Source organism: Danio aesculapii, chromosome 16, assembly GCF_903798145.1.
Source record: "Danio aesculapii chromosome 16, fDanAes4.1, whole genome shotgun sequence".
NCBI lineage: Eukaryota > Metazoa > Chordata > Actinopteri > Cypriniformes > Danionidae > Danio > Danio aesculapii.
The window spans coordinates 51,193,661-51,219,790 of NC_079450.1; the positions used below are offsets into that span (position 1 = coordinate 51,193,661).

The window sequence follows — 26,130 nt, forward strand, 5'->3', positions numbered from 1 at the left end:
GCCTTAAAAAATACACTGTGGACCACCCCTTTAAGGCTTTTTAAGAACCCACAGACCCTGGTACAGTCAAAGAAAAAATTATTAAGCCCTCCTGCGAAAGTTTATATTCTTTTTCAAATATTTGAGAGAAAAACTGTTGTAAAATTTCAGAAATTGTTGTTAAATTTGAGAAATAATTGAACACACCCTTAATTAAATGTATGTCAATAATCTTTAACAATATCAAAGATAAAACTTAAGCACTTTTAAAAAATAAGCTAAATAAACAGAATTAAATTTTACATAAACAAGTGATAGATATAACGGATATACAGCTAAATGTATTTATATATTTTTACAATGCACTACAAAGTCTTATATCTTTTAGTTTGGCTGGAATATAAAAGAATATTCTTAAAAGTGTAAAAAGGTCAGTATTATTGCCCTTAAGATTATTTTTTTGATTGGCTTCAGAACAAACCACTGTTGTTCAATGACTTGCCTAATTAACCTAACTTGCCTAGTTAATCTAATTAACCTAGCTATCCTAGTTAAATCGCAGCTTCTTACTAAATATCTAGTAATATGTACTCTCATCATGGCAAAGACAAAAGAAATTAGTTATAAGAAAACTTGTTTAACAATCTGTTGGAAAAATCTTCTCTCTGTTTCACAGCACTTGGGAAATATTTGAAATGAAAGTATCATTTCAAAATAATTTTGTCTGTACATTGTCTCACCTTCAGGTCACACAGCTGCTCTTTAACTGATCCCAGGTCAGATCCCACTGAGAACTCCTCGGTGGATTTCAACTCAGCAGACTTTAGCCACTGGAAGAGTCCCTACAAGAGAAGATTATATTTTTTAAACAGGTAAAAAAATGCACTTAAAATACTCAAATACACGTTATAAACACACCAATAATACATTAAGTAAAATAAATTTCTAATCTGGTACTTAAGTGCAATTTGAAAAGTACACTAAATATCACTAATATTTAAATACATTTTTAGTACATCGCACTGAAGTGTAGGTTGCCAAAAAATACAGCCATCATAATATATATTGATCAATGTATATTGATTTTATTCCAAATATATTAGTCATTTAATAGTTATAAGTATGTGTTCCCAAATGTGCTACTTTAATATAAATTAATTTAATATAAATACACTAATTTGTAGAGTACACTTTGATTAACCTTTAATACATAATAAGTACAAAATTAGTTGTGCTAAAAAGCACACTTTATGTATACTATGGAGTTGTACTAACTAGTGTATTTTACTCATAGACTGTAAAATATATGGACGGAGTATCCGTGACGTCACCCATAGGTTTCTGAACTCTGCAAAAGAAGCTACAAGTAGGTGCGGCCAACCGTCGCCATTTTGTTCGCGCGTCATCGCACCTACGGCGGGATACCAAACAAGGGCAAAGAGGCAGAGAGTGAGCGGAGCTACACACACCTGCTGGCACTTTGCTTAGACCTGGCAGACAGACTTAACTTTGGGAGAAACGCTTGATACTCTATTACCTGCGACTCGTTTGTGTTCTGACCACATGTGCTTGGCTGTACACTATATCAATAAAGTGTTTAGACTTTTAAAAACACTGCTGTAATACATTGAGCCTCTAAGCATTGTTCTTATGACGTTTTTCTACAGGAGGAAAACGCGAATTACTTCCAAACACTTCAGATGTAGTCTGTGTTAGTAAATGCAAGACTATTGATGAACTCCAGCATAACACTGTATGACAATGCTTCAGATGACTGTTCTAGAGCCTACAGCTAATCAATCTGTCACATTCTGGAGTGCATTACAGGTCTAAAGAAAAATATTAATGATAAATGATCTTAAATAAAACAAATACATTTATAGAGATGGTATACAAGTATATAACTTTACTCACATGGGAAACGGAGGCCACGTGAACGGTTTGTGAGCATAATTAAGTGCACACAGCATCCCATATCATCTGATAATTGTAAGAAATAAGTCCAAAAGACAGCTGACTGTGTAAAGCCACATAAACAACACAAAAATACGATGAATATGCCGAGATCAGTGGCTAATCTGCCGGATTCAGCTGAGGTGAAGTGACGGCGACCAGCGAGACCTAGCTGTCACTCAAGTGGCCACGCCCTCAATTATATAATAAACTAATATAACCTAAAATAAAGGAAATAGATGAGTTATAAAAAAATCCACCCCCCTCACAGTAGTTATGAAGGGTAGTAATAACTATATGACCCAAAATCGTTCTTTGTACCAGGGTGTAAACACCTTTTTTTCTGCTGTAAAGTTGGCCATTCTAACAGTGGGCTCAATTGCAATTTGCTCTATTATGGAGCCAGGACTAGCGGAATTTTGATGAATTGCAGTTTCAGTTACTTCCGTGTTGGCTTCCCGAGGGAGAGCGGGAGGTTGCCGCTTGATTTTACTGCATTTTTGTTCACCCAAGCTACCTTACAATAAACTGTATGTTTACTGTGTTTCTTTTTCATTTTCTCATGACAACCAACAAAAATAATCATCCAAATTCCCCATGGGATGGCCTCTCTCAGAGGGGAATCCAAAGCCAAAGGAAATTGGCCAACGCAACCACATGGGGCATGAATACTGAAATACTACAACTGTAGACAGAGACCTACCACCATTGGGAAAAAAATGGTGCTGAGCAGACTATTCTTTGTGACTATTAGTGCATCTCAGTTTGCCTACTTAGTGTGTAACAGAAGAGTATATAAGCTTTGGGATGTCCTACTGCCATATTAAGGGAACGCTCTGTTGCCTAGTTACATGCTTTGTCAATCATCTAATCACATGATTTATTTTGTAATTAATATCCTACTGTATTGGAGATGCAGCAGCAAGTTAATCTGCCATTCGCAGGTCTTTCATGCAGAGAAATCTCCTCAAGTGCTTGCAAAATTAGGCATTCAGTTAACAACCAAAACAAAAAATCTTAAGAAAAGTTGACATTGCTCTTGCAGATCAAATATCAGGTGGAAAACATAGAAAAACAGTCACTCAAACATATTTACCTAAGCTTCTCCACTTAAACCTTAGTTTGTTCCACCATGTTTGTAGTTTGTTAACACTTATTACCAATGGTTCTAATTAAATTCATGTCCAATGCACAATGTGTTTTGGACAATATTAGATCTGGTAAACTTTAAAGGTGTAATGAACTACCCCAGTTTTTTATATTATACTGTTCTCTGATGTCCAATTAGAATATTATCAAAACATTAAGATCTTAAAATACATTTTGATTTAGAAATAAATGACTATTTTTTGTGCTGATTTTGACCTTTATTTTCAAAATGAATAGGCTCTGTTTGAATGGGTGTGGCCTATTGTAGACTCAAAAGTAAACACCCGCTGCTCAATCTACCCTATTACATCATAGAGTAAAACATAACAAAACCTGTCGTTTTGTCAGGCCGCCTTCAATATAAGCTGTTTTTAGAGGAACCACAAAGTTTGGAGTCTTAAAACTAACAGGATGTTTTTGTAGTACTAAAAGCTCACATATTTCAAGAGATCTAGAAAATTTTGATTTCTCAGTTCATGACCCCTTTAAGTACTCATACAATTTGCAACACACTAGTTTTATTTTTTTAATACAATTAGGATGGATTTTATACAAATAAGGATAAAGTTCAAATTTTCTTACAGTAAGTATCATGTTTATTAAAAATGTGTTGGAAGGAATGGAGAACTTGTCGCTAACTGACCTGCATGCTGTCCTGGTAATGGAGTGCCATTCGCAAACATTCTTCTAGTTTACTGTTGCACTCTGTCCAGATTTTACTGAGATTGTTCCATGTGCCATAAAGCTGTGCAGAAAGAAAAAAAACTACCATGTACTGAAATGTGAAGAATTAGCTGTACATTTTAAGGAAATTATAGAGTATCATTCAATTAAAAATGATTCATTGTATTCACAATTTTTTTAAGGTAAGTAGTTGCAAACAATTTATATGAGCTGAATTCAAACAAACAAATTCAGTTTAGTAATGTTCAACTTAATTTGTTTAAATTCAGCCCATATAAATTGTTTGCAACCACTTACCTAAAAAATGTGAATTCAATGAATCATTTATTTTAGTGATGTAGCTTCAAATACAAACCTCATCCAAACACTTGGTGACCTCCGGTTTGTCAGTGTCACCACAAGCTGACATAAGTTCCATTCCCAGAATTCCCAGTGTTTCCAGGTCACCTTGCAGAGCATCAATGTCCTCCCTGAGTGTCTGAGGAAATAAAATAGGGGAAAAGGCAAAATATGTCAATGAGTAAACATCTTTAAAGGAAATTCTGTTATTAATTGCTCAGTCTAATGTTGTTACAAACCCCTGAGAACTTGATTGATCTTCAGGACACAAATGAAGTTGTTGTAGAAAGAATCTGAGAGCTCCCTTATCCTCCACAGACAGCAAGGGTTACAAAATGTCCAGAAAAGGAACCAAAAACATTTCATGTGACTTCAGTGGTTCAACGGCAATCATACGAAGCTCCAAGAACACTTTTGTGCACTAAAAAACCCTGCCAAAAAACAGTAAAAATGACTTTGTTCACCATTGCCAAATGTCTTCCGCATCAAATCAGGATGCACTTTTACTATGGGAAATATGGTGCTTGTGTGTTGTGCTGCTGACTTAAATGGCGATACGTCATACTGCCTGTAGTAAATGCACAACCTGAGGACCTGATGAAGAAATAGGTGAACAAAGTTCTCTTTACAGTTTACCTTTGGTGCACAAAAGTGTTTTTAGAGCTTCGTATGATCAAAGTTAAACCAATAAAGTCAGATTAGAATGTTTTAACACTATTTTTGATTTGTTTTCAGGACTTTGAGCATCTCAGAACCCTTGCTGTCTATGGAGGGTGAGGGAGCTGTCAGGTTTCAACTAAAATGTCTTCATTTGTGTTCTGAAATTGAACAAAGGTCTCAGGGTGTTAGAAGAACATGATGGTGAGTCATTAAAAACAGAGCTTTCTTTTTTGGGTGAACTAACCCTTAAAATACAAGCTAGTCATCAGAACTGGATGTATTACGTGACCTCTAATGGACATTTCATGAGTTATCAGACCTTATCAGACACATTTGGCCCAGAGAAGCAGGACTTTTGCAGATACTTGCAGGTTAGAAATTACTTAAATAAAAAAAATAATAAAATGTATAGATGATTAAAATTTGATCACAGTATTTTTGGATGCATACATAAAAGAAGAAAACAAAAAACTGGTCTCTAAATTATATAAATGCATACAAAACAGTAAGACTCATTCATCAAATTACATAAAACAAAATAAGAGAAAGAGTCAAACCAACAAATAACAGAGGGAGACTGGACAGATATGTGTCATGGACGCAAAAACCACAAACTCGAGAGCTTGGTGGGAAATTGGATGGAAAAATCTGATAAGGTTCTTCATAATTCCTAAACTGCATTGAGTACAGGGGTTGAAAGTTTGGGCTCTTGTTGGAGACAATGTGAACCTCAATGGCAAACCATTTTCACGTTTTTTGGGCTTAAAAATACAGACCTTCTGATATGAAATAGCGACTTGTTACATTCTATGGTGTTTGAATGTATTGTGTTTGGTTTCTCTCAAGCTTAAAAGCCTGCCAGTTGCAAGCTACATTGAAGCTTGCTTCCAGAGTATGGTCTCTCTCCTGAATGAAATTATCTTTGCTGTTGTGCTTAACTTGTTAAAGTTAAAAATCTGTTGTAAAAGCTATTGAAACCACAAGAACTCTGTTCTTGAAAACTAACTTTGTGTTTGGAAGCTGTAGGGAGATGGGTGCCATTTTATTTCTAAAACCCTTTTTCTCTTGTTTTTGTTTAGTTAGGGAGTTAGTGTACACTTCTGTTGTTGATTTAATTTTACTTTGTCAGTTTAGACAGTTTTACTCCCTAAATAGCTAGAGGGTACTTTTGTTTGTTGTTTTGGCCTTTCCCCCTCCTGAAGTCTATTTTTGCTTCCCAGTTTTGATTTACTATTGTACATTTGTTAATAAATTATTTAACTTGAATTTGGTGTGCAGGGGACTGATCCACACTCACCCCAACCAACATTTGAAAACTTTTCACTGTTACTCCCACTCCTAGGCGTTTAACATCAGGGACGTAACAGACTGAAATAAAAAAGATAACTGGAGAAGAATTGGACTACTCATTTATTACATTATACCTTGGGAAAATACCAGAAATTATTTAAACTATTGACAAAAACTTAATTTAAATCCTTTTGGTAAGCAGCAAAAAAGCCATAACTCGAAAATGGTTTCAGTCTGATCCTCCAACAAGGGCTCAATGGATAAGAATTGTATAGGAAATACACTGTATGGAGAGACCGACTTTTAACCTAAGATTCAAAAAAGTGCAACAAGTCAAAAATGAAAAAAAGAAATGAAAAGTGCAAAAATGGTCTAAATACATCATTGTAAACTATTAGTGATAATGTATGTCAAATATATTATGGTTTGATTTTGTAACCCTTATGACATCACTTTGTTCTTTTTTTTTGTAATTAATTTCAATTTTTCTCCCTCCTGTCTTTTGTCTTGTTTCTTTTCTAAATAAAATAAAAAAAATGTAAAAAAAAAAACAAAAAAAAAAACACTGGATGTATTACAACCTCAAATAAGAAAAACACAAATAAAAAAGAAAGTCGTTTTTTTAATTCTAAAAGGCCTGCCTGCAGTCCCGACCTGTCTCCAATAGAGAATATGTAACTAAAATTGGAATACATGTTTATTTATTTTTTTTAAATTATAGAAATCATGAGGAACACATTAAATAATGTCTGTTGTATTGTCTGCAATGAAATACAAGTCAAAGTAAATTTAGAAATCATTGCTTAATTTTTTTTATTTGCATACTGTCCGAACTGTCCCAACTTTTTCTGATTTGGGGTTGTAGATTACACTGGTCAGTCAACTTAACCAGAGTTTTTTAAGCCATCAAAAACCAAAATCCCCAAAAAAGCACCAAATCATCAATGGCTGACTTGAACCAGCTTGGTAAAACAGTGACAACATTCTCATCCTTTTGTTCTCTACCTGCATGGTCTCCAAGCTCTGCCGAATGGTTTCTGAATCTGATCGATTGGAGTTGAGGTCCAGAACGGCTTGTTGAGCATCATTCAGACCAGCCGTGACGTCGCTCACGTCGTTCCAGAATCTTACTGCCAGATCCAGCAGGTTGAGCAACCACTTCTCCCTCTCCCGAGTCTGTTTTTGAGCCTCCTCCCAGCGGCTTGTCAAACAGCAGACTCGCTCCTGAATAGCTGGAATTGGAAGATAATCACTGACAGACCATAGTTTGGAAATAATAGTGCGTATTAAATGGGTGGGCGGCACAGTGGTTAGCACTGTTACCCCACAGCAAGAGCGTCACTGGTTTGAGTTCCAGCTGGGCCAATTGGCATTTCTGTGTGGAGTTTGCATGTTCTCCCTGTGTTGGCGTGGGTTTCCTCCGGGTGCTCCGGTTTCCCCCACATTCCAAAAACATGCGCTATAGGTGAATTAAATAAATTAAATTGGCCGTAGTGTATGAGGGCTTGTGTGAATGTGAGAGTGTATGGGTGTTTCCCAGTGCTGCATTGCAGCTGGAAGGGCTTCCGCTGCATAAAACATAGGGGAGAGCGGGGCACAAAGTAATATTTTTTGGTTTTGGTCAAATAATGAACAAAGTAATGGGGTTAGACAAAGCATTTTTTTTACCAACAACACACGAGCTTCCCCTACAAATGAGCACTGGAATTATGATCGCCGGACCTGTGGTTTCTGTGCAGTATTGCCAAAAGTGCCAGGAGTAAAAATGTTACTATTTACCCACCTGCGGGGCAAGTTGTAACAGATAGAGGGCTAGTTGTAACACATGCTTACAAAGGCAGATTCCACACAATTAATTTAAATTTAGTTTACTTTAAATAGTAGCTATATTTCCTTAGTAGTTGGCTCATTTCTTTTTTATTCTACATAGCACAGTGTGGCTTAATTGTTACACCCTGTTACAACTAACCCCGCTGTGTCATGTTTTCCTCAAAACTGGCTAGCAGTCACTGTTTCTCTTACATCTTGCAAAATGGTTTCATCTTTTAGCCTAGAAGATGGTAATCACAACAATATAAGATTTTACATTCATACTTTCACAGATTTTTTTAAAATAAAAAAATATCGACTATAATAAAAAATACTTTTATGCTGCAAAAATGGTTTCTCCTGTGTTTCTCAGATTTATGTACCCTCCAGAAACTTGCGTTCTGTGAATGAACGTCGCCTCGTGGTTCCATCCCTAAGAGAGAAGAAATCACTTTCCCGAACTCTCGCATTAAATCTGCCCAGTTGGTGGAATGAACTCTCTAACTACATCAGAACAGCAGAGTCACTTGCTGTCTTCAAGAAACGACTAAAAACTCAACTGTTTAGTCTCCACTTTTCCTCCTAATCTTAACTGCCTCTCTGGCTATACCACTAACTGTGCCCTCTCTCTCTCAAAAAACAAACAAAAACATTACTAATGCTTTGCTTCTTAGACTTTACACACCTGAAACTTGCCTACAGCACTTATTCTCTGCTGCTCTTATAGTTGTGTAAATTGCTTCCTTGTCCTCATTTGTAAGTCACTTTGGATAAAAGCGTCTGCTAAATGACTAAATGTAAATGTAAATGAAATTTCGCCGAAATTTTTCAATACTCAGCAGGAAGACGTCTGCTGACACTGTGGTGAAAACCTAGAAAGCATGTCATGGTTAACCCTGAGCAAATACCTTAAAACTTTGTGTTACATTTAACCCTGCGTTACTTTGTGCCCCGCGCTCCCCTATGCCGGAATAGTTGGTGGTTCATTCCACTGTGGTGACCCCTAATAAATAAGGCACTAAGCTGAAGGAAAATAAATGAATGAATGAATAAGTTAAACAACAATTAGTAACAGAATCAAATGTTCTCTATCACATTTAAGCACGTTGTGTTATTTTACATCAATAATGTATTCAGTTTACTGTAAACTTTACATTATTTGTATACTAATCCAGTTTCAATGCTTCAAATGTACCTGCAAATTCTAGAATGAGTCAAAGTACCTGTGCCTATGGAAGTGCCCCCGACAGCCCCTGCACTGGACAGGAGCTCCTGAGCCTGTGTTTGTGCACTGCTGAGGTCCAGATCCAGTTTGGAGAGCTCTGTCAGTGTGTGTTTGTTGTCCTGCAGCTGCTCCTGAATGCGTGGCGTGAGGCCTTGAAGCGCAGACGAGGCCTGCAGGTGGCTGCACAGACGCTCCAGTCTTTCACCAATCACAGTCATTCTCTCATTCAGCTGATGTGGACATAGAGAAACATACAGAGTGAGCTTACATGCAGGGTTCAATTCATTCATGTCGTCCCCACCCAAATCGATTAAATTAACTTAAATTCAAGTGGATTGGACATAAAATAATTAATTTGCCCTAAAAAAATCTCAACAAATGCGTTGTTTCAGTTCAGTTTGACTTTATTACATCTTATGCAGCATACTACAGTATAGTGTTAACTGTAATGAACTGATAAACTGTAGTAAATACTGTAGTACACTTTACAATTTACCACAGTGAACTAGTAGACTTTTATAGTATTTAAACTTGCATATTATTGAAAGAATTGTAGTGAAATAATAAATATTCATTCATTCATATTCTTTTCGGCCTAGTCCCTTTATTAATCTGGGGTCGCCACAGCGGAATGAATCGGCAACTTATCCAGCATATGTTTTTTGCAGTGGATGCCCTTCCAGTTGCAACCCATCACTGGGAAACACACATAAACACTCATTCACACACATACACTAATGACAATTTAGCTTACCCAATTCACCCATACAGCATGTTTATGGACTTGTGGGGGAAACCAGAGCACCCGGAGGAAACCCACGCCAACTTGGGGAGAACATGCAAACTTCACACAGAAATGCCAACTGACCCAGCCGGGGCTCGAACCAGCAACCTTCTTGCTGTGAGGCGATTGTGCTACCCTCTGCGCCACGTGCTGCCCATAATAAATATTATTGACTGATAATATTTTATAAGAGTTTCTTTTTGTAAAATAGAGTTGCTAATGTGAACAGTGTGCATTATAATGTAGTAAAATATCTTTTAGAGCAAATGGTTGGGTTTCTGATTGCCTTACAACTGAAATATTAAATACAGCAAAACATGCCTTTAAAGGTTATAAAGGCTAAAATGACCCCCAATAACCACCTATTTCTTTAATAGAGGAACCACTAAAAATTAGTGCTTGTTATTTCTTTATTGTAGGCACACCAAACACTTTAAAAGGGATCACACATACAGTATAATACAGTTGGAGAATAAAGTATGTATTTTCAATTTTACTATAATAGTTACGACAACGAATGCAGGACATTTACTACGTATTATTTAGTACATGTATTCTAAAATGCTATAGTATTTATTCACATCAGGGTTTAAACTTTCATCAGAAGTACTAACCTTTGCGGATGTGTGACTTAATAAATTCTAGGATCTTGCAATTTATACACTGCAAAAAACATTTTTTCTTACTTTTAGTTTTAGTAACTTTTAGTTTTTATCTTGTTTCTAGTCCAAATATCAAAATAGTCTTAAATAAAGAAGCATTTTTGACAAGTAAAAGATATTTGACGAGTAAAAGATATTTGGTCACATGAACTTTGTGTACGAACAAATTTCACAAATAAATCATGATTTATCAAAACTTTCGTACTGAAATTTATTCTAAATTTGCAAAGCGATTCAACTTATATCACACGTACGCAATAATCATGTAGGCCTGGGGCCTTATATTGAAGGCATCATATTATGGCAAAAGGCACCATTTTAAAATGGTGTTCTATTGGCATTCAGTGTTTTGTGATGTGATCATGTGCCCTGTGTTCGCCTGCTGCACTTCGCATTTTGACGGTGCGCTCTGTGCGCCTGGAGTTCGAAAAAGTCAACTCTGCAGAAATAGCGCCTGACCATCATAAAATGAAAAGGGTCTTTTATAAAATCAACAATAATGCAGTGCGTTTCACATCGAGTTTTCAGAAATAAAAGTGAGTTCCACATCCAACATCAAAAACTTCATTACCATTAAAGTTCTTTTTCTTCATTGCCATAATTGCCTCTTTTTAAATTCATAATTTGACTTCTTATCATGTCGGTTCATTCTGCTGTGAGGACCCCTGATAAATAAAGAACTAAACTGAAGGAAAATGAATGAATTTTGACTGCATTATGCTCTGCAACACCTAGACAGACCAGGGACCTATGTGAGGATCTTGTTTGTTGACTTCAGCTCGGCGTTTAACACTATCATCCCAAAACTTCTCCTGCCCAAATTAACTCAGCTCTCTGTGCCCACCTCTGTCTGTCAGTGGATCAACAGCTTCCTAACGGACAGGCAGCAGCTGGTGAAGCTGGGAAAATTCTCATCTAGCATCCGCACAATCAGCACTGGCGCCCCCCAGGGGTGTGTCATCTCCCCACTGCTCTTCTCCCTGTACACCAATGACTGCACTTCAAAAGACTCCTCTGTGAAGCTCTTAAAGTTTGCAGACGACACCACACTTATCGGCCTCATTCAGGACGGTGACGAGTCTGCTTACAGACAGGAGGTTAAGGAGTTGGCTGTCTGGTGTAGCCACAACAACCTGGAGCTCAACACGCTCAAGACAGTGGAGATGATAGTGGACTTCAGGAGAAACCCCCCTGCTCTCCCCCCACTGAGCATCATGGACAGCATTGTGGCAGCAGTGGAGTCATTCAGGTTCCTGGGCACCACCATCTCTCAGGACCTGAAGTGGGACACTCACATTGACTCCATTGTCAAAAAAGCTCAACAGAGGCTGTACTTTCTTCGTCAGCTGAGGAAGTTTAACCTCCCAAAGGAGCTGCTGAAACAGTTCTACACCTCCATCATTGAATCAGTCATCTGCACATCAATAACTGTGTGGTTTAGCTCAGCTACTAAATACGACCTCCAAAGACTACGTCGAATAGTTCGGACTGCTGAGCGAATCACTGGTACAACCCTTCCTACTCCCCAAGAACTGTACTTATCCAGAGCGAGCAGGAGGGCTGCCAAAATCACTCTGGACCCCTCACACCCAGCACACTGCCTCTTTGAACTTTTACCTTCTGGTCGACGCTACAGAGCACTGCGCACCAGAACAGCCCGACACAGAAACAGTTTCTTTTCTCAGGCAATCCATATCATGAACATTTGATGATAATAATTGCGAAACCAACATCACTACTGCTATACACTTTATACACATATACACTTATTTAACAACACACTTTACATGCCAATTTGCACATAACAGCTGCACATATAACGTTGTATATAGTAATAAACACGTACATACACTTGTCAATCTGTATATTTGCACTCACTACTTACTTCTATTTTTTAAAATATATTTATTATCTGTTTTTTGCCCTGTCTCTGTTATCCTGTTGCACTGTAGAAGCTCTGTCACCAAAACAAATTCCTTGTATGTGTGAACATACCTGGCAATAAAGCTCTTTCTGATTCTGATTCTGAATGAATGAATGAATGAATGAATGAATGAATGAATGAATGACATCTTATAATTTTCTCTGGACAATGCTGCTTTGCGGAAAGCCAAAAACTCTAAATAAGTAAGCATTTTTTTGCATTGTAGTTCGAAAACACAAATAAAAACATTAAAAACCACATAAAAACTACCCTCTGAAGCCGATTAGCTGAATTCTCCAGTATGCACCAGGAATGATTTAGCATCAAGCTCCCTGTATTACCTGTGTGTAGCGCGGTAGAGACTCCTCCAGCACTGCAGCTGCTTCTCGAACCCGCTCTCTGATGGCCAGGTGCTGCTCTTCAGTGTCTCGGGCTTTCAGGCAGAACTCCTGTCCCTGAACCGCATTTAGGTCTGATAAACGCTGCGCCAGCATGATCAGCCGGGCTATCAGAGGCTTATGCTCTGCTATGGACTCCCTGGCGCCCTGTTTGAAAGGAATGAAGAAGCATGTTTGTATTGTTTTCCCTGAAAACGTAAAGTCTGCATTACAAAGTTGCATTTCCAGTCAAAGAGTACATTTTGAGTTCACCCAAAAATGAAAATTCTGTCATCATTGACTCGTTTCAAACCTTTATGAGTTTCTTTCTTCCATTAAACAACGAAAATTGTACCTTAAAGTGTGATCATAATTTGTATTATATACATATATATTATATACATATATATATTATTCACATTTGAGATATATATGTATATACACACACACATTATGCGAAAAAAAAAACAACTGTATTTAGGATTGCAATTAATCATGATTATTCATTGCCCAGCTCTAAAAGATCTACATAATGTGTATACATTCGCTGAAATAACTTCTACTTGTAAGAAATGTGAGCATAAACTTGTACTGTAATCTGAAGAGGCTGGTCGTTTAGTACCTGTAAAAGGTCCTGTTGTTCTCGAAAGGCCTCATAGCTGATGGTATTCAGAGTAAACTGACCAACAAGGGCTTTAGTTTCCTGTAACCATGGTAACACCTCAGCGTAGCCCTCGGAGAACTGAGACAGGAGGGACTGAGCATGCTCCAGCTGAAGGACCACGTGGGCATTGGTGGCAGTAGTGACCTGACACTGCTCCTGTAAAGTGTCCAGCGAAGACTTTGGAGAAGAAATAGAAAGTCATTGACAATAAATAGAACTTTTGTGCATTGATTTATTTAAGAAATGAGTAAAGAATGAATGTGTGTTACCTGGAGTCTCAATGTCTCCTCATCCTCGGTGTACGTCTGCAGGAGTTCCAAGATCTTGGCCATTTTCTCGATGTTGAACTTGTGCTGCAAAATCTCCACAGCAAGATTCTGCAGAACAAGACGTCGTATCAAAGAGTTGGAAAACATTCATTTATTTTCTTTTCGGCTTAGTCCCTTTATTCATCACGGGTTACCACAGCGGAATGAACCGCCAACTTATCCAGCATATGTTTTACACAGCGGATGCCCTTCCAGCTGCAACCCAGTACTGGAAAACATCCATACACACTCATTTACACACATACACTACAGCCAATTAAGTTTATTTAATTTATAGCACATGTCTTTGCACTGTGGGGGAAACCGGAGCACCCGGAGGAAACCCACGCCAACACGGGGAGAACATGCAAACTCCACACAGAAACGCCAACAGGCCTAGCCGGGACTCAAACATTGACGCAACCTTTTTGCTGTGAGGCGACGGTTTTTGCTGTGTCGCCCTGGAAAAATATTTGTACAATATTTTTAATATATAGTTGATGATCAAAATATTATGGAGGTTACTGGAGGGAAGATAATAGATTTCATAACTAATTTTTAGACCATGTGCGCACACCGTATTTTTCCATCCTTAAAATAGCAAAAGTGAATTCGTATATGCCCTTAATGCTTTTGCGCCCTGCGCCTCAGACTTTTGCGCCTAGATCGTTAAAATAGAGCCCAATATCTCTTAAGAGGGTTAATAATATTGACCGTAAAATAATTTTATTCCAGCCAGACCTGGAAGATCACTGGTTCGAGCCTCGGCTAGGTCAGTTGGCATTTCTGTGTAGAGTTTGCATGTTCTCCCTGTGTTTGCGTGGGTTTCTTCCACGTGCTCCGGTTTCTCCCACAGACCAAAGACATACAGTACAGGCTAAGCTAAGCTAAATTATCCATAGTGTATGTGTGTGAATGAGTGTGTATGGATGTTTCCCAATGATAGGTTGAAGCTGGAAGGGCATCCGCTGCGTAAAACATAAGTTGGCAGTTCATTCCGCTGTGGCGACCCCAGATTAATAAAGGGACTAAGCCAAAAAGAAAATGAATGAATGAACGGCTAGTAATTTTATCTTCATTAGTATATAGAGATGCAAAAACTCACTTTCTGCTTATTGAGCTGGGATACAATGACGTCTGGGTGAAGATTAATGGTCCTGAGCTCTTCCAGTGCCAGTGAGGTTTCTTTAAACCAGGCCAACTCTTTCTCAACAGCCTGGTCCAACTGATTAAAGACAAACAGGTTGACTAGCGAGCACACACTTACCAGCTGCTTTAGATTTAGGTGACATACAATGCACTTCAAGCATCCTAAATTTAGATTCTTTGCTCACTTAAAATATATCCCTCAGTCCAATTTTTTTTGCAAAACCTGAAATACATTGCTCCAGGTACATTTCGTTGCACGTTTTAGATCACAAATCCACCAGAGGGTGCTGTTTACATTTTTGTGAACCTGAAAGATGTCTTTTTGTTGTACATTTCAGATACTCGTCCTTCTTGTACATGTCCAGGAGAAGGCAGAGCTTGTCGTTCAAATCAGCTAGCGAACGACTGAGCTAAATCCTTCCCTAAACCCAACCAATAGTGTTTTCAAAAGCAGACAGAAGAGACCACCACAGTTTTACCTTAATTTTACAATGATTTTATCTCTTTTGTGGAAGCTTCCTTACCCGGACTTGAACCCGTTGGCTTTGCAGCACAAGCACAACACCATACAAAGTGAGCTACAAGCAAACTGACCACTCCAGAAAAGCGCCCAAATGCAGATAGATAGGAGACGCAAACATATTCATTACAAATAATAGGCAGCGTTAAATTGTTTTGCTGTATTTATTTGACGTTCTGCAAAATAACTGCATGAAAATTATCCTTTATTCGTCAATAAACATCATTAGTGTGAAAAGGAACAAAAGCTTTTGTCGTCATACTGCCCCTAGTGTTCACTTTACTTCCAAACTGCAGTAAAAAGTATGTTAAAAAGGTTTTTGGCCACTTATTTTCGTTTTTTTCCTATGTGGCATGGCCAAATAAAAGACAATTATAATCAATTCTCCTCATACCTTTTGCCTCTCAGAGGAACACAATACTGCGTCCCCTGTCTGACTCTGGGCCGCAGGAACCAGCAGCTCTCTCTCGATACGCCCCAGCCACAGATGCAGGTCTTCCTGACTGGAGGTGCATCGACTGGACGCCTCTAGAGCCTGCTCTAACCTCTGCAGGACATCAGCACTGCCCAGACTCATCACAGAGTAGCGGATACGCAGACTGTCCACCCGCTCCTGCACCAGTTGGGTTTCCTCCTCTTTAAAGTAGCATTTGAAAGATCAAAACATAATTTAAATGGTCTCTGTTGGATATTGCACACATTTAGTTTATTAAGTATACTGTTATAAGTAATTAGTTAACTTTTTTTTTTTTAATGAGCAAACCTGTTGCTTCTAAAGTGATTAGTTGACTTCATGTAAAAAAATGAGTAAACCTCTTGCTTTTAAAGCGATTAGTGGACTTTAATTAAAACAGTAAGTAAACACACTGCGTTTAAAGCAATTAGTTGGCTTTACTTAAAAAGGTGAGTAAACCTCTTGCCTTTAAAGTGATTAGTTGACTTTACTTAAAAGGTGAGTAAACCTGCTGCTTTTAAAGTGATTAGTTGACTTTACTTTAAAAAAGTGAGTAAACCTGTTGCTTTTAAAGCGATTAGTTGACTTTAAGTTAAAAGTGAGTAAGCCTCTTGCTTTAAAAGCGATTAGTTGACCACGTAAAAAAATTGAGTAAGCCTCTTGATTTTAAAGTGATTAGCTGACTTCATGTTAAAAAATTGAGTAAGCCTCTTGCTTTAGAAGCGATTAGTTGACCAATTAAAAAAATTGAGTAAGCCTCTTGCCTTTAAAGTGATTAGTTGACTTTACTTAAAAGGTGAGTAAACCTGTTGCTTTTAAAGAGATTAGTTGACTTTACTTTAAAAAAGTGAGTAAGCCTCTTGCTTTTAAAGCGATTAGTTGACCACGTAAAAAAATTGAGTGAGCCTCATGCTTTTAAAGCGATTAGTTGACTTCATGTTAAAAAATTGAGTAAGCCTCTTGCTTTTAAAGTGATTGGTTGACTTTACTTAAAAAAGTGAGTAAGCCTCTTGCTTTTAAAGCGATTAGTTGACTTTACTTAAAAGGTGAGTAAACCTGTTGCTTTTAAAGCAATTAGTTGACTTTAAGTTAAAAGTGAGTAAGCCTCTTGCTTTTAAAGTGATTAGTTGACCACGTAAAAAAAATTGAGTAAGCCTCTTGCTTTTAAAGCGATTAGTTGACTTCATGTTAAAAAAATTGAGTAAGCCTCTTGCTTTTAAAGCGATTAGTTGACTTTACTTAAAAAAGTGAGTAAGCCTCTTGCTTTTAAAGCGATGAGTTGACTTTACTTAAAAAAGTAAGTAAGCCTCTTGCTTTTAAAGCGATTAGTTGACTTTATTCAAAAAATTGAGTAAGCCTCATGCTTTTAAAGCGATTAGTTGACTTTACTTAAAAAAGTGAGTAAGCCTCTTGCTTTTAAAGCGATTAGTTGACTTTACTTAAAAAGTGAGTAAGCCTCTTGCTTTTAAAGCGATTAGTTGACTTCATGTTAAAAAAATTGAGTAAGCCTCTTGCTTTTAAAGCGATTAGTTGACTTTACTTAAAAAAGTGAGTAAGCCTCTTGCTTTTAAAGCGATTAGTTGACTTTACTTAAAAAAGTGAGTAAGCCTCTTGCTTTTAAAGCGATTAGTTGACTTTACTTAAAAAATTGAGTAAGCCTCTTGTTTTTAAAGCGATTAGTTGACCCCTTTAAAAAATTGAGTAAGCCTCTTGCTTTTAAAGCGATTAGTTGACTTTACTTAAAAAATTGAGTAAGCCTCTTGCTTTTAAAGCGATTAGTTGACTTCATGTTAAAAAAATTGAGTAAGCCTCTTGCTTTTAAAGCGATTAGTTGACTTTAAGTTAAAAAAATTGAGTAAGCCTCTTGCTTTTAAAGCGATTAGTTGACTTTAAGTTAAAAGTGAGTAAGCCTCTTGCTTTTAAAGCGATTAGTTGACCACGTAAAAAAAATTGAGTAAGCCTCTTGCTTTTAAAGCTATTAGTTGGCTTTACTTAAAAAAGTGAGTAAGCCTCTTGCTTTTAAAGCGATTAGTTGACTTCATGTTAAAAAAATTGAGTAAGCCTCTTGCTTTTAAAGCGATTAGTTGACCACGTAAAAAAATTGAGTGAGCCTCATGCTTTTAAAGCGATTAGTTGACTTTAAGTTAAAAGTGAGTAAGCCTCTTGCTTTTAAAGCGATTAGTTGACCACGTAAAAAAAATTGAGTAAGCCTCTTGCTTTTAAAGCGATTAGTTAACTTCATGTTAAAAAATTGAGTGAGCCTCTTGCTTTTAAAGCGATTAGTTGACTTCATGTTAAAAAAATTGAGTAAGCCTCTTGCTTTTAAAGCGATTAGTTGACTTTACTTAAAAAAGTGAGTAAGCCTCTTGCTTTTAAAGCGATTAGTTGACTTTACTTAAAAAAGTGAGTAAGCCTCTTGCTTTTAAAGCGATTAGTTGACTTTACTTAAAAAATTGAGTAAGCCTCTTGTTTTTAAAGCGATTAGTTGACCCCTTTAAAAAATTGAGTAAGCCTCTTGCTTTTAAAGCGATTAGCTGACTTTACTTAAAGTGAGTAAGCCTCTTGCTTTTAAAGCGATGAGTTGACTTTACTTAAAAAAGTGAGTAAGCCTCTTGCTTTTAAAGCGATTAGTTGACTTTACTTAAAAAAGTGAGTAAGCCTCTTGCTTTTAAAGCGATTAGTTGACTTTACTTAAAAAAGTGAGTAAGCCTCTTGCTTTTAAAGCGATTAGTTGACTTTACTTAAAAAATTGAGTAAGCCTCTTGTTTTTAAAGCGATTAGTTGACCCCTTTAAAAAATTGAGTAAGCCTCTTGCTTTTAAAGCGATTAGTTGACTTTACTTAAAAAAGTGAGTAAGCCTTTTGCTTTTAAAGCGATTAGTTAACTTCATGTTAAAAAATTGAGTGAGCCTCTTGTTTTTAAAGCGATTAGTTGACTTCATGTTAAAAAAATTGAATAAGCCTCTTGCTTTTAAAGCGATTAGTTGACTTTACTTAAAAAAGTGAGTAAGCCTTTTGCTTTTAAAGCGATTAGTTGACTTTACTTAAAAAAGTGAGTAAGTCTCTTGCTTTTAAAGCGATTAGTTGACTTTACTTAAAAAATTGAGTAAGCCTCTTGTTTTTAAAGCGATTAGTTGACTTCATGTTAAAAAAAAGTGAGTAAGCCTCTTGCTTTTAAAGCGATTAGTTGACTTTACTTAAAAAAGTGAGTAAACCTGTTGCTTTTAAAGCGATTAGTTGACCCCTTTAAAAAATTGAGTAAGCCTCTTGCTTTTAAAGCGATTAGTTGACTTTACTTAAAAAATTGAGTAAGCCTCTTGCTTTTAAAGCGATTAGTTGACTTTACTTAAAAAAGTGAGTAAGAATCTTGCTTTTAAAGCGATTAGTTGACTTTACTTAAAAAAGTTAGTAAGAATCTTGCTTTTAAAGCGATTAGTTGACTACTTTTAAAAAGTGAGTAAACATCTTGTTTTCAAAGTGGTTAATTGAGTTTAATTCAAGGTGAGCAAACTCATTGCCTTAGAATATTAAATAAATCAACTATGTGTTATAATTATAACAAAATGTTAGCTTAACATCTCCAAGGTACACTGGGTTTACTCACTTTTTTAAAGTAACTAATCGCTTTTTACAGAGTAGAAATGGGAAGCAACACCACCTGAAATCTTTTCCATAAGGTCGTGAGCACACTGTTGGAGTTTGCCCAGGTCAGCACTCTTTGCTTTTATTTCTTCCATGACTGCCTAAAAGGTGGTTAGGAATCTTATTACTTTACATACTCATATCTGGTTATATGTAGCTTTAATTATGTGAAAAGCTATTTCTTTTTTCTACATTTAGCAAACCTTGGCTTGTCCAGTGGCCTCTTGCAGATGAAGCATGGCTCTCTCTGCAGAACGGAGCTCAGCTAAATCCTGATCCACAGATATGAGCCATTGCTGAAGTCGGTCTGTCCTCTCCTGGAATAGCTGAGCCATTGGCAGAATAACCTCCAGAATCCTGTGTCTGTCAAAACAACTCACATTCAGCTATTGTTTACCATACATGGAAGTGTTATACCAGCATTATATGTAAAAAAACAATGGTAAGACTTTATGTTAAGGGTCCAAAATAATTCATTAGTACAGGATTAATTAATGGTTCAATTGTTTCCAATTAAGCATTAGTTAACAACAAAAACACTAGTAATTAATGACTTATAACTTAACATTATATATATATATATATATATATATATATATATATATATATATATATATATATATATATATATATATATATATATATATATATATATATATATATATATATATAGTTTGTTTCTATTTCCACAATGTCGTGGCAAAACAACAGCATTAACTAATAATAACGATCACCTCAGGTACTGATTATGTGCTTTATTCAGTGTTAAATGCTGCCAATGTGAGTTTGAGCACCATTTTACGTGACATTTATTGCCATACTACAGAAAGCAGCAGCAGATACTTCACCTTAGATTTTGAAAATAAACTAACTAGCAAACCGTTTGAAAATGAAAGTCAGAACTGTGATAACATCAGTCACTCAGCTTATGTTTTTTTAATAATGGTAAACAGGTATAATTGTTGGGAATGCAGTGGCTGATAAGTAAATGAATGGCTGCTATTTAAATGTTTCTGATGTATCACATTGTGTTTGGTGCAAATAACAAAACTGCTTGTTGCTAGAATCTTGGTGTGTAGTTAAGACACAGTGTGAGTGGAAAAGTTTTTATGTGAGCAGTTCATGGTCTGGGTGAGAGAGGTCTTGAATGATGTTACCTGGCTGTTTCTTCATTCATTACAAGATGTAAAAAATACTTTCTAGTGTGTATAACAGCATAATCTACAGTTGAAGTCAGAATTATTAGCCCTCCTGAATTATTATCATTTTTTCTCCATTTTTTGTTTCATAACAGAAAGATTTTTTTCAACACATTTGCAAAAATAATAGTTTTAATAACTGATTTCTAAAACGGATTTCTTTTATCTTTGCCATGATGACAGTACATAATGTTTAACTAGATATTTGTCAAGATACTAGTAATACTAGTACTTAAAGTGTAATTTAAAGGCTTAACTAGGTTAATTAAGTTAACTAGGCAAGTTAAACCTTAAAATGGCTTTAAAAATATGTAAAACTGCTTTTATTCTAGCCAAAATAAAACAAATAAGACTTTCTCCAGAAGAAAAAATATTACAGGAAATACTGTGAAAAATTCCAAACATCATTTGGGAAATATTTAAAAAAGAAAATCACAGAAGGGCTAATAATTTTGACTTCAACTGTAAGTGGGTGGTCCTGGGCTGGAATAAGCTGCAGTGTGGGTGAGACTGACCTGCTGGTGGCACCCTGAAGCAGAGACTGCCACTTGAGTTTAAGCTGTGCGAGCTGCACTTTGGTCTTTTCACTGTCATTTCCCTGAAGCTCTTCTGCCAGTTGTGGACCCTCCTGTATCATCCTCTCCATACTGGCTCTCCTGTCCTCAAGCAGACGCTGTAAAAGCTGCAGGACAAGAAACATTTTATTTTACTTCCTGCAAGTTCAAAGACTCTGCATGTTGTAGAAGGTTTCCTTATTTAACCCGATTTATACCAAGTTCACTAATACAGACCAGAAGCATCCTGAATATGAAGTTATTTTTTTAAAGGTTTAAAGGTTACGTTAACTCAAAAATCCAAATTATCCTGTGATTTACTCACCTTCAAAGCATTCTATATGTGGATATAACTTTCTTCATTCACTCAAATCCAATCAAAGTTATTTTACAAATGATCTTGGGCTTTTCCAGCTCTAAAATGGCAACTGTGGGTTGATTTTTAGTCCAAAAGAAATCCAATAAAGAGCATTCATCCATAATAAAAAGTTCCTTGTTTGGCTCTTAGTGTGAATAAAGGTCTCCTATCTATACATTTTGTGAGAAAAACGTCCATATTTAAAAAAAGAATTAAGACCTTTTGTGTAACTTCTGGTGAGTAAAGGCCATCATCTACTTCTATTTCATTTGAGGTACTTTTATTGGTGCATTAGCACCACCAGGTGGATTGGAGTTTTTCTCTAGTGTAAAGTGCATGAGCAATGGGCTATTTGCACAGCTAGTGTTTTTCATTTTTTCAATTTTATAAAGTTCCTTTTACAGCATTGATGTTGTAATGTAATTAATATACGATCAGTTAAACAAACTAAGTCATTCATTTAGTTGTTCAAGCGTAAAACAAGAAGACCATATAAACACTAGTGCCATCAGTAGCAGCAAGCTAGCGCAGAAACTTCAATGAATATACTGGGGTAAAATAAATTTCCATATTTTAAAGATATAATGGAGAAAAGGGAATTTAAAGCAGGGCTTCTTGTCTGGTCTGAGACCCACTTTATATCACATATCAATCAGGCAGTGAAGATCAAAAAACACACTCCTGCGGATGCACAAAAAATGCACCTCAAAAGAAGAAGACAATGACGGACAACGCTCTCTAGAAGTTACACAAACTGTTAAATAAAGTATTAAATATGGATATTTTCCTTTCAAATATGTTTGGATTGGCTACAGGAGACCTTTATTCACCCCCAAAGTTGCATGGGGGAATTTGCCTTATGTTGAACTTCTTTTGGACTGCTGATAAAGATCAGCCGACTGTCTCCATTGTAGAGTTGAAAAGCCTTTAATATAATTTTGATTGGATTTGATTGAAAGAAGAAAGTCATATATACATATAGAAACAACCCAGGCTTATTATTGATATGTACCCTTTTATACATTTCTGGAGATCGCGAAATACATCCCAGGAGGTACGTTTTTTTTTTGCAGTTTTTGTTATCGCGAATCCACCAGAGGCCGCTTTGTACGCTTTTTCAGATCTCAAATTTGTCTTGCAAGTGCCATTCGTGCCTGTTCTTCTTGCGTAAATCCACCAGAGGCCACTGTCGACCTACTGACTGACTGACTGACTGACTGACCGACCAATCTCCCACCCTCCTCCTTCCCTAAACCCAACTGACAGTGTTTTCAAAAGCAATCCAGAAAAAGAAAATCCCTCGCCTAATTTTTACCATGTTTTTAGATCTTACCACGTTCTCACCTTGTTATTTACTCGTTTATTTTATTTTTTTCTTTTGTTTTTGTTTTACCTGCTTTCAGGTACCTCCTTTACCTGCTTAATTCTTTCTGCTTTCACAGAGGGTCAACTTCTCTCTGTGTCTCAAATCCGCCAACGTACATGGCGAGCTACTGGACAAACTGGTAACAGTGGAAAAGCCGTCCACACAGTCAGCTGGTAGCAGTCTGCTGCACCATACCGCACCGCAGCATTCGTTTTAAAGACGAAATGCACCCATACATACCTCTGGCTACATAATTTGCGCTCTTCAGAAATGTATTTGGGGGTGCGTTTTCACAATGAGCATGTGTTGCTTAGAAAGCTGAAGAGTAAATGTGATAAGTTTCATTTTTGGGTGAATTCACACTTTTACGTGGTCATAACCTATGCACTCTTTGGCAAATTCTGGGCAAATGTTGTTTTAGACAGGGCCACTATACATTACATTATTACACATTAGAAACTTTCTAACAACGTAAATCACTTTTACATTACACTATTAGACATTATTACCTACTATTACAAGCTTATAAGCTTTCATAAGTGTTGACTAGCAAATATTTGAAGAAATTTACAGAGCTGCCTTCCTAACGATGTAAATCGCTGTCACATTATATTATTACACATTATTACCTACTATTACAAGCTTATAAGCTTTCGTAAGTGTTGACTAGCAAATATTTGAAGAAATTTACAGAGCTGCCTTCCTAACAATGTAAATCGCTGTTATATTACATTACTACACATTATTGCCTACTATTACAAGCTTATAAGCTTTCGTAAGTGTTGACTAGCAAATATTTGAAGAAATTTACAGAACTGCCTTCCTATCAATGTAAATCGCTATTATATTACACTATACATTATTGTCTACTATTACACGCTTATAAGCTTTCGTAAGTGTTGACTAGCAAATATTTGAAGAAATTTACAGAGCTGCCTTCCTAACAATGTAAATCACTGTTCCATTACATTATTACACATTATTGCCTACTATTACACGCTTATAAGCTTTCATAAGTGTTGACTACCAAATATTTGAAGAAATTTACAGAACTGCCTTCCTAACAATGTAAATCACTGTTACATTACATTATTACACATTATTGCCTACTATTACATGCTTATAAGCTTTCATAAGTGTTGACTACCAAATATTTGAAGAAATTTACAGAACTGCCTTCCTAACAATGTAAATCACTGTTACATTACATTATTACACATTATTGCCTACTATTACATGCTTATAAGCTTTCATAAGTGTTGACTATTACAGAACTGCCTTCCTATCTGTAAATTACTGTTATATTAGATTATTACGTACTATTACAAGCTTATAAGCTTTCATAAGTGTTGACTACCAAATATTTGAAGAAATTTACAGAATTGCCTTTCTACCACTTGCATCAGGAGGCAAGCACACATGTTTACAATGATATTTCTACTTCTGAGAACCCACACCCTTCATAACGAAACTTGTTTTCTCCTTGTGGGACTGGGGGCGAGTGCTTGTATCATGTGTCAGAAGAGCATTGTGGACATTCAGGCATATTTCACCTAAGCTGAAGGAGAATGCTATTTCATACTGCAAGTTGAATTACTTGTTTTATTCCTCCCTTCCCTTGAGCCTACCAAGTATACTTACTTACCTATTAAAAAAAAGTTTATCCATAGCTGGGTTTCCATCACCCTGTGCTAATTTTCGCATGAGAAACGAGTGATGGAAATGCAAATTTTTAAATAAAAATCCCTTAATTTGCATAAAAAAACACTTTAGGTCAGGGGTGTCCAAACTCGGTCCTGGAGGGCCGGCGTCCTGCTGAGTTTAGCTCCAACCTACTTCAACACACCTGCCTGGAAGTTTCTAGTATATCTAGTGAGAGCTTGATTAGCTGGTTCAGGTGTGTTTGATTAGGGTTGGAGCTAAAATTTCCAGGACACTGGCCCTCCAGGGCCGAGTTTGGACATCCCTGCTTTAGGTTAATGTAAATAACGAAAGATGGAAACACATTTGCTGTATTTTCTAGCGAATATTACACACAGATGACTCTATTATGCTTGCCTTGTTTACTGTTGGTTGCTAGGTTACCAATACTACAGTCAGCCACTCTAACAACTTAATGTAAACGCACCTAATTGGCACTTTTAAAAGATTTGCTTCATATTAAGATAGAAACCCGACTTATGAGGTATTAATTGACAATATTTTTTGTTACGTTTTATAAACGTACCTTCTGCTCTTGTAGCTGTGCTTTCACCACCTTGAACTCTGAAGATGGTGGTTTTTGATTGGCTGTCAGCTCCTCGATCTCACAGACCCAAGTCATCAGCGTTTCCAGATTTTCCTGGAATGCCTTCGGATCCTTGAATGAATCTTTCAAAGCCAAAGCGCTTCTTCCATCCTTATGATAAGACCAGATAATATGCCAAAAATATTCAACAAAAACACCTTTCTAATAAAGAAAAAAAAACACTTAAAGTCCAGGTAAAATGATATTAAATTATTTGTTCTGAGTTTGTCACACATGGAAAAATGTGTCATTAACCACACAGCTAAATTTGAATGACAAAAAAATGGCAAGTAGTTAAAATAAATATAATAACGATTTAGCTCCGCCCAGAAAATTTTGAACCCAGAAATAGTGAAAATTTGTTTAAAGGGCACCTATGGTAAAAAATCTACTTTTCAAGCTGTTTGGACAGACATATGTGCGTGTATGGTGTATAGACCGACATATTGGGGTGATATAAGCACACCCAGTGCTTTTTTTTCAATTTAACAACATAAAAAACGGTGGACCAATTGGAGCGGTTTTCAAACCGACCGCTACTTGACGTAGAAGAGCGGTCCCCCCGCCCACCAATATTGATTGACAGGCGCGTCATCATATCCTCAGTTTGTTAATTCACGTCCGCCATTTTCAGCTTGAGTCGAAGCAATATCACTAAAGGAACACGCTAGCTCTATTTTTAGATGCAAGGCTCATTGAGCTCAACACAAGATCAATATTCTCCACATTATCGCTCTAATCGGAATTATTGGTTGTATCTTTAGGTAGGTTTGCAAACATGTGTACTTCTCATTG

The 26,130-nt window shown here is 36.6% G+C and overlaps 1 protein-coding gene across 1 annotated transcript in view; it reads right to left on the bottom strand.

Annotated features, from left to right (window-relative positions):
• macf1b (microtubule actin crosslinking factor 1b) overlaps nt 1-26,130 on the bottom strand; it is a 79,820-nt gene that overhangs the window by 41,600 nt on the left and 12,090 nt on the right. The window contains exons 4-17 of the mRNA XM_056475030.1: nt 25,276-25,446; nt 21,286-21,452; nt 19,775-19,934; nt 19,588-19,672; nt 15,871-16,112; nt 14,913-15,032; nt 13,769-13,876; nt 13,458-13,676; nt 12,800-13,003; nt 9,087-9,318; nt 7,060-7,286; nt 4,121-4,243; nt 3,725-3,826; nt 720-821 (exon numbers count right to left, since the gene is read on the bottom strand). Of these exons, the coding sequence (XP_056331005.1) occupies nt 720-821; nt 3,725-3,826; nt 4,121-4,243; nt 7,060-7,286; nt 9,087-9,318; nt 12,800-13,003; nt 13,458-13,676; nt 13,769-13,876; nt 14,913-15,032; nt 15,871-16,112; nt 19,588-19,672; nt 19,775-19,934; nt 21,286-21,452; nt 25,276-25,446 (2,262 nt within the window). The remainder of the gene's footprint in view (nt 1-719; nt 822-3,724; nt 3,827-4,120; nt 4,244-7,059; nt 7,287-9,086; nt 9,319-12,799; nt 13,004-13,457; nt 13,677-13,768; nt 13,877-14,912; nt 15,033-15,870; nt 16,113-19,587; nt 19,673-19,774; nt 19,935-21,285; nt 21,453-25,275; nt 25,447-26,130) is intronic.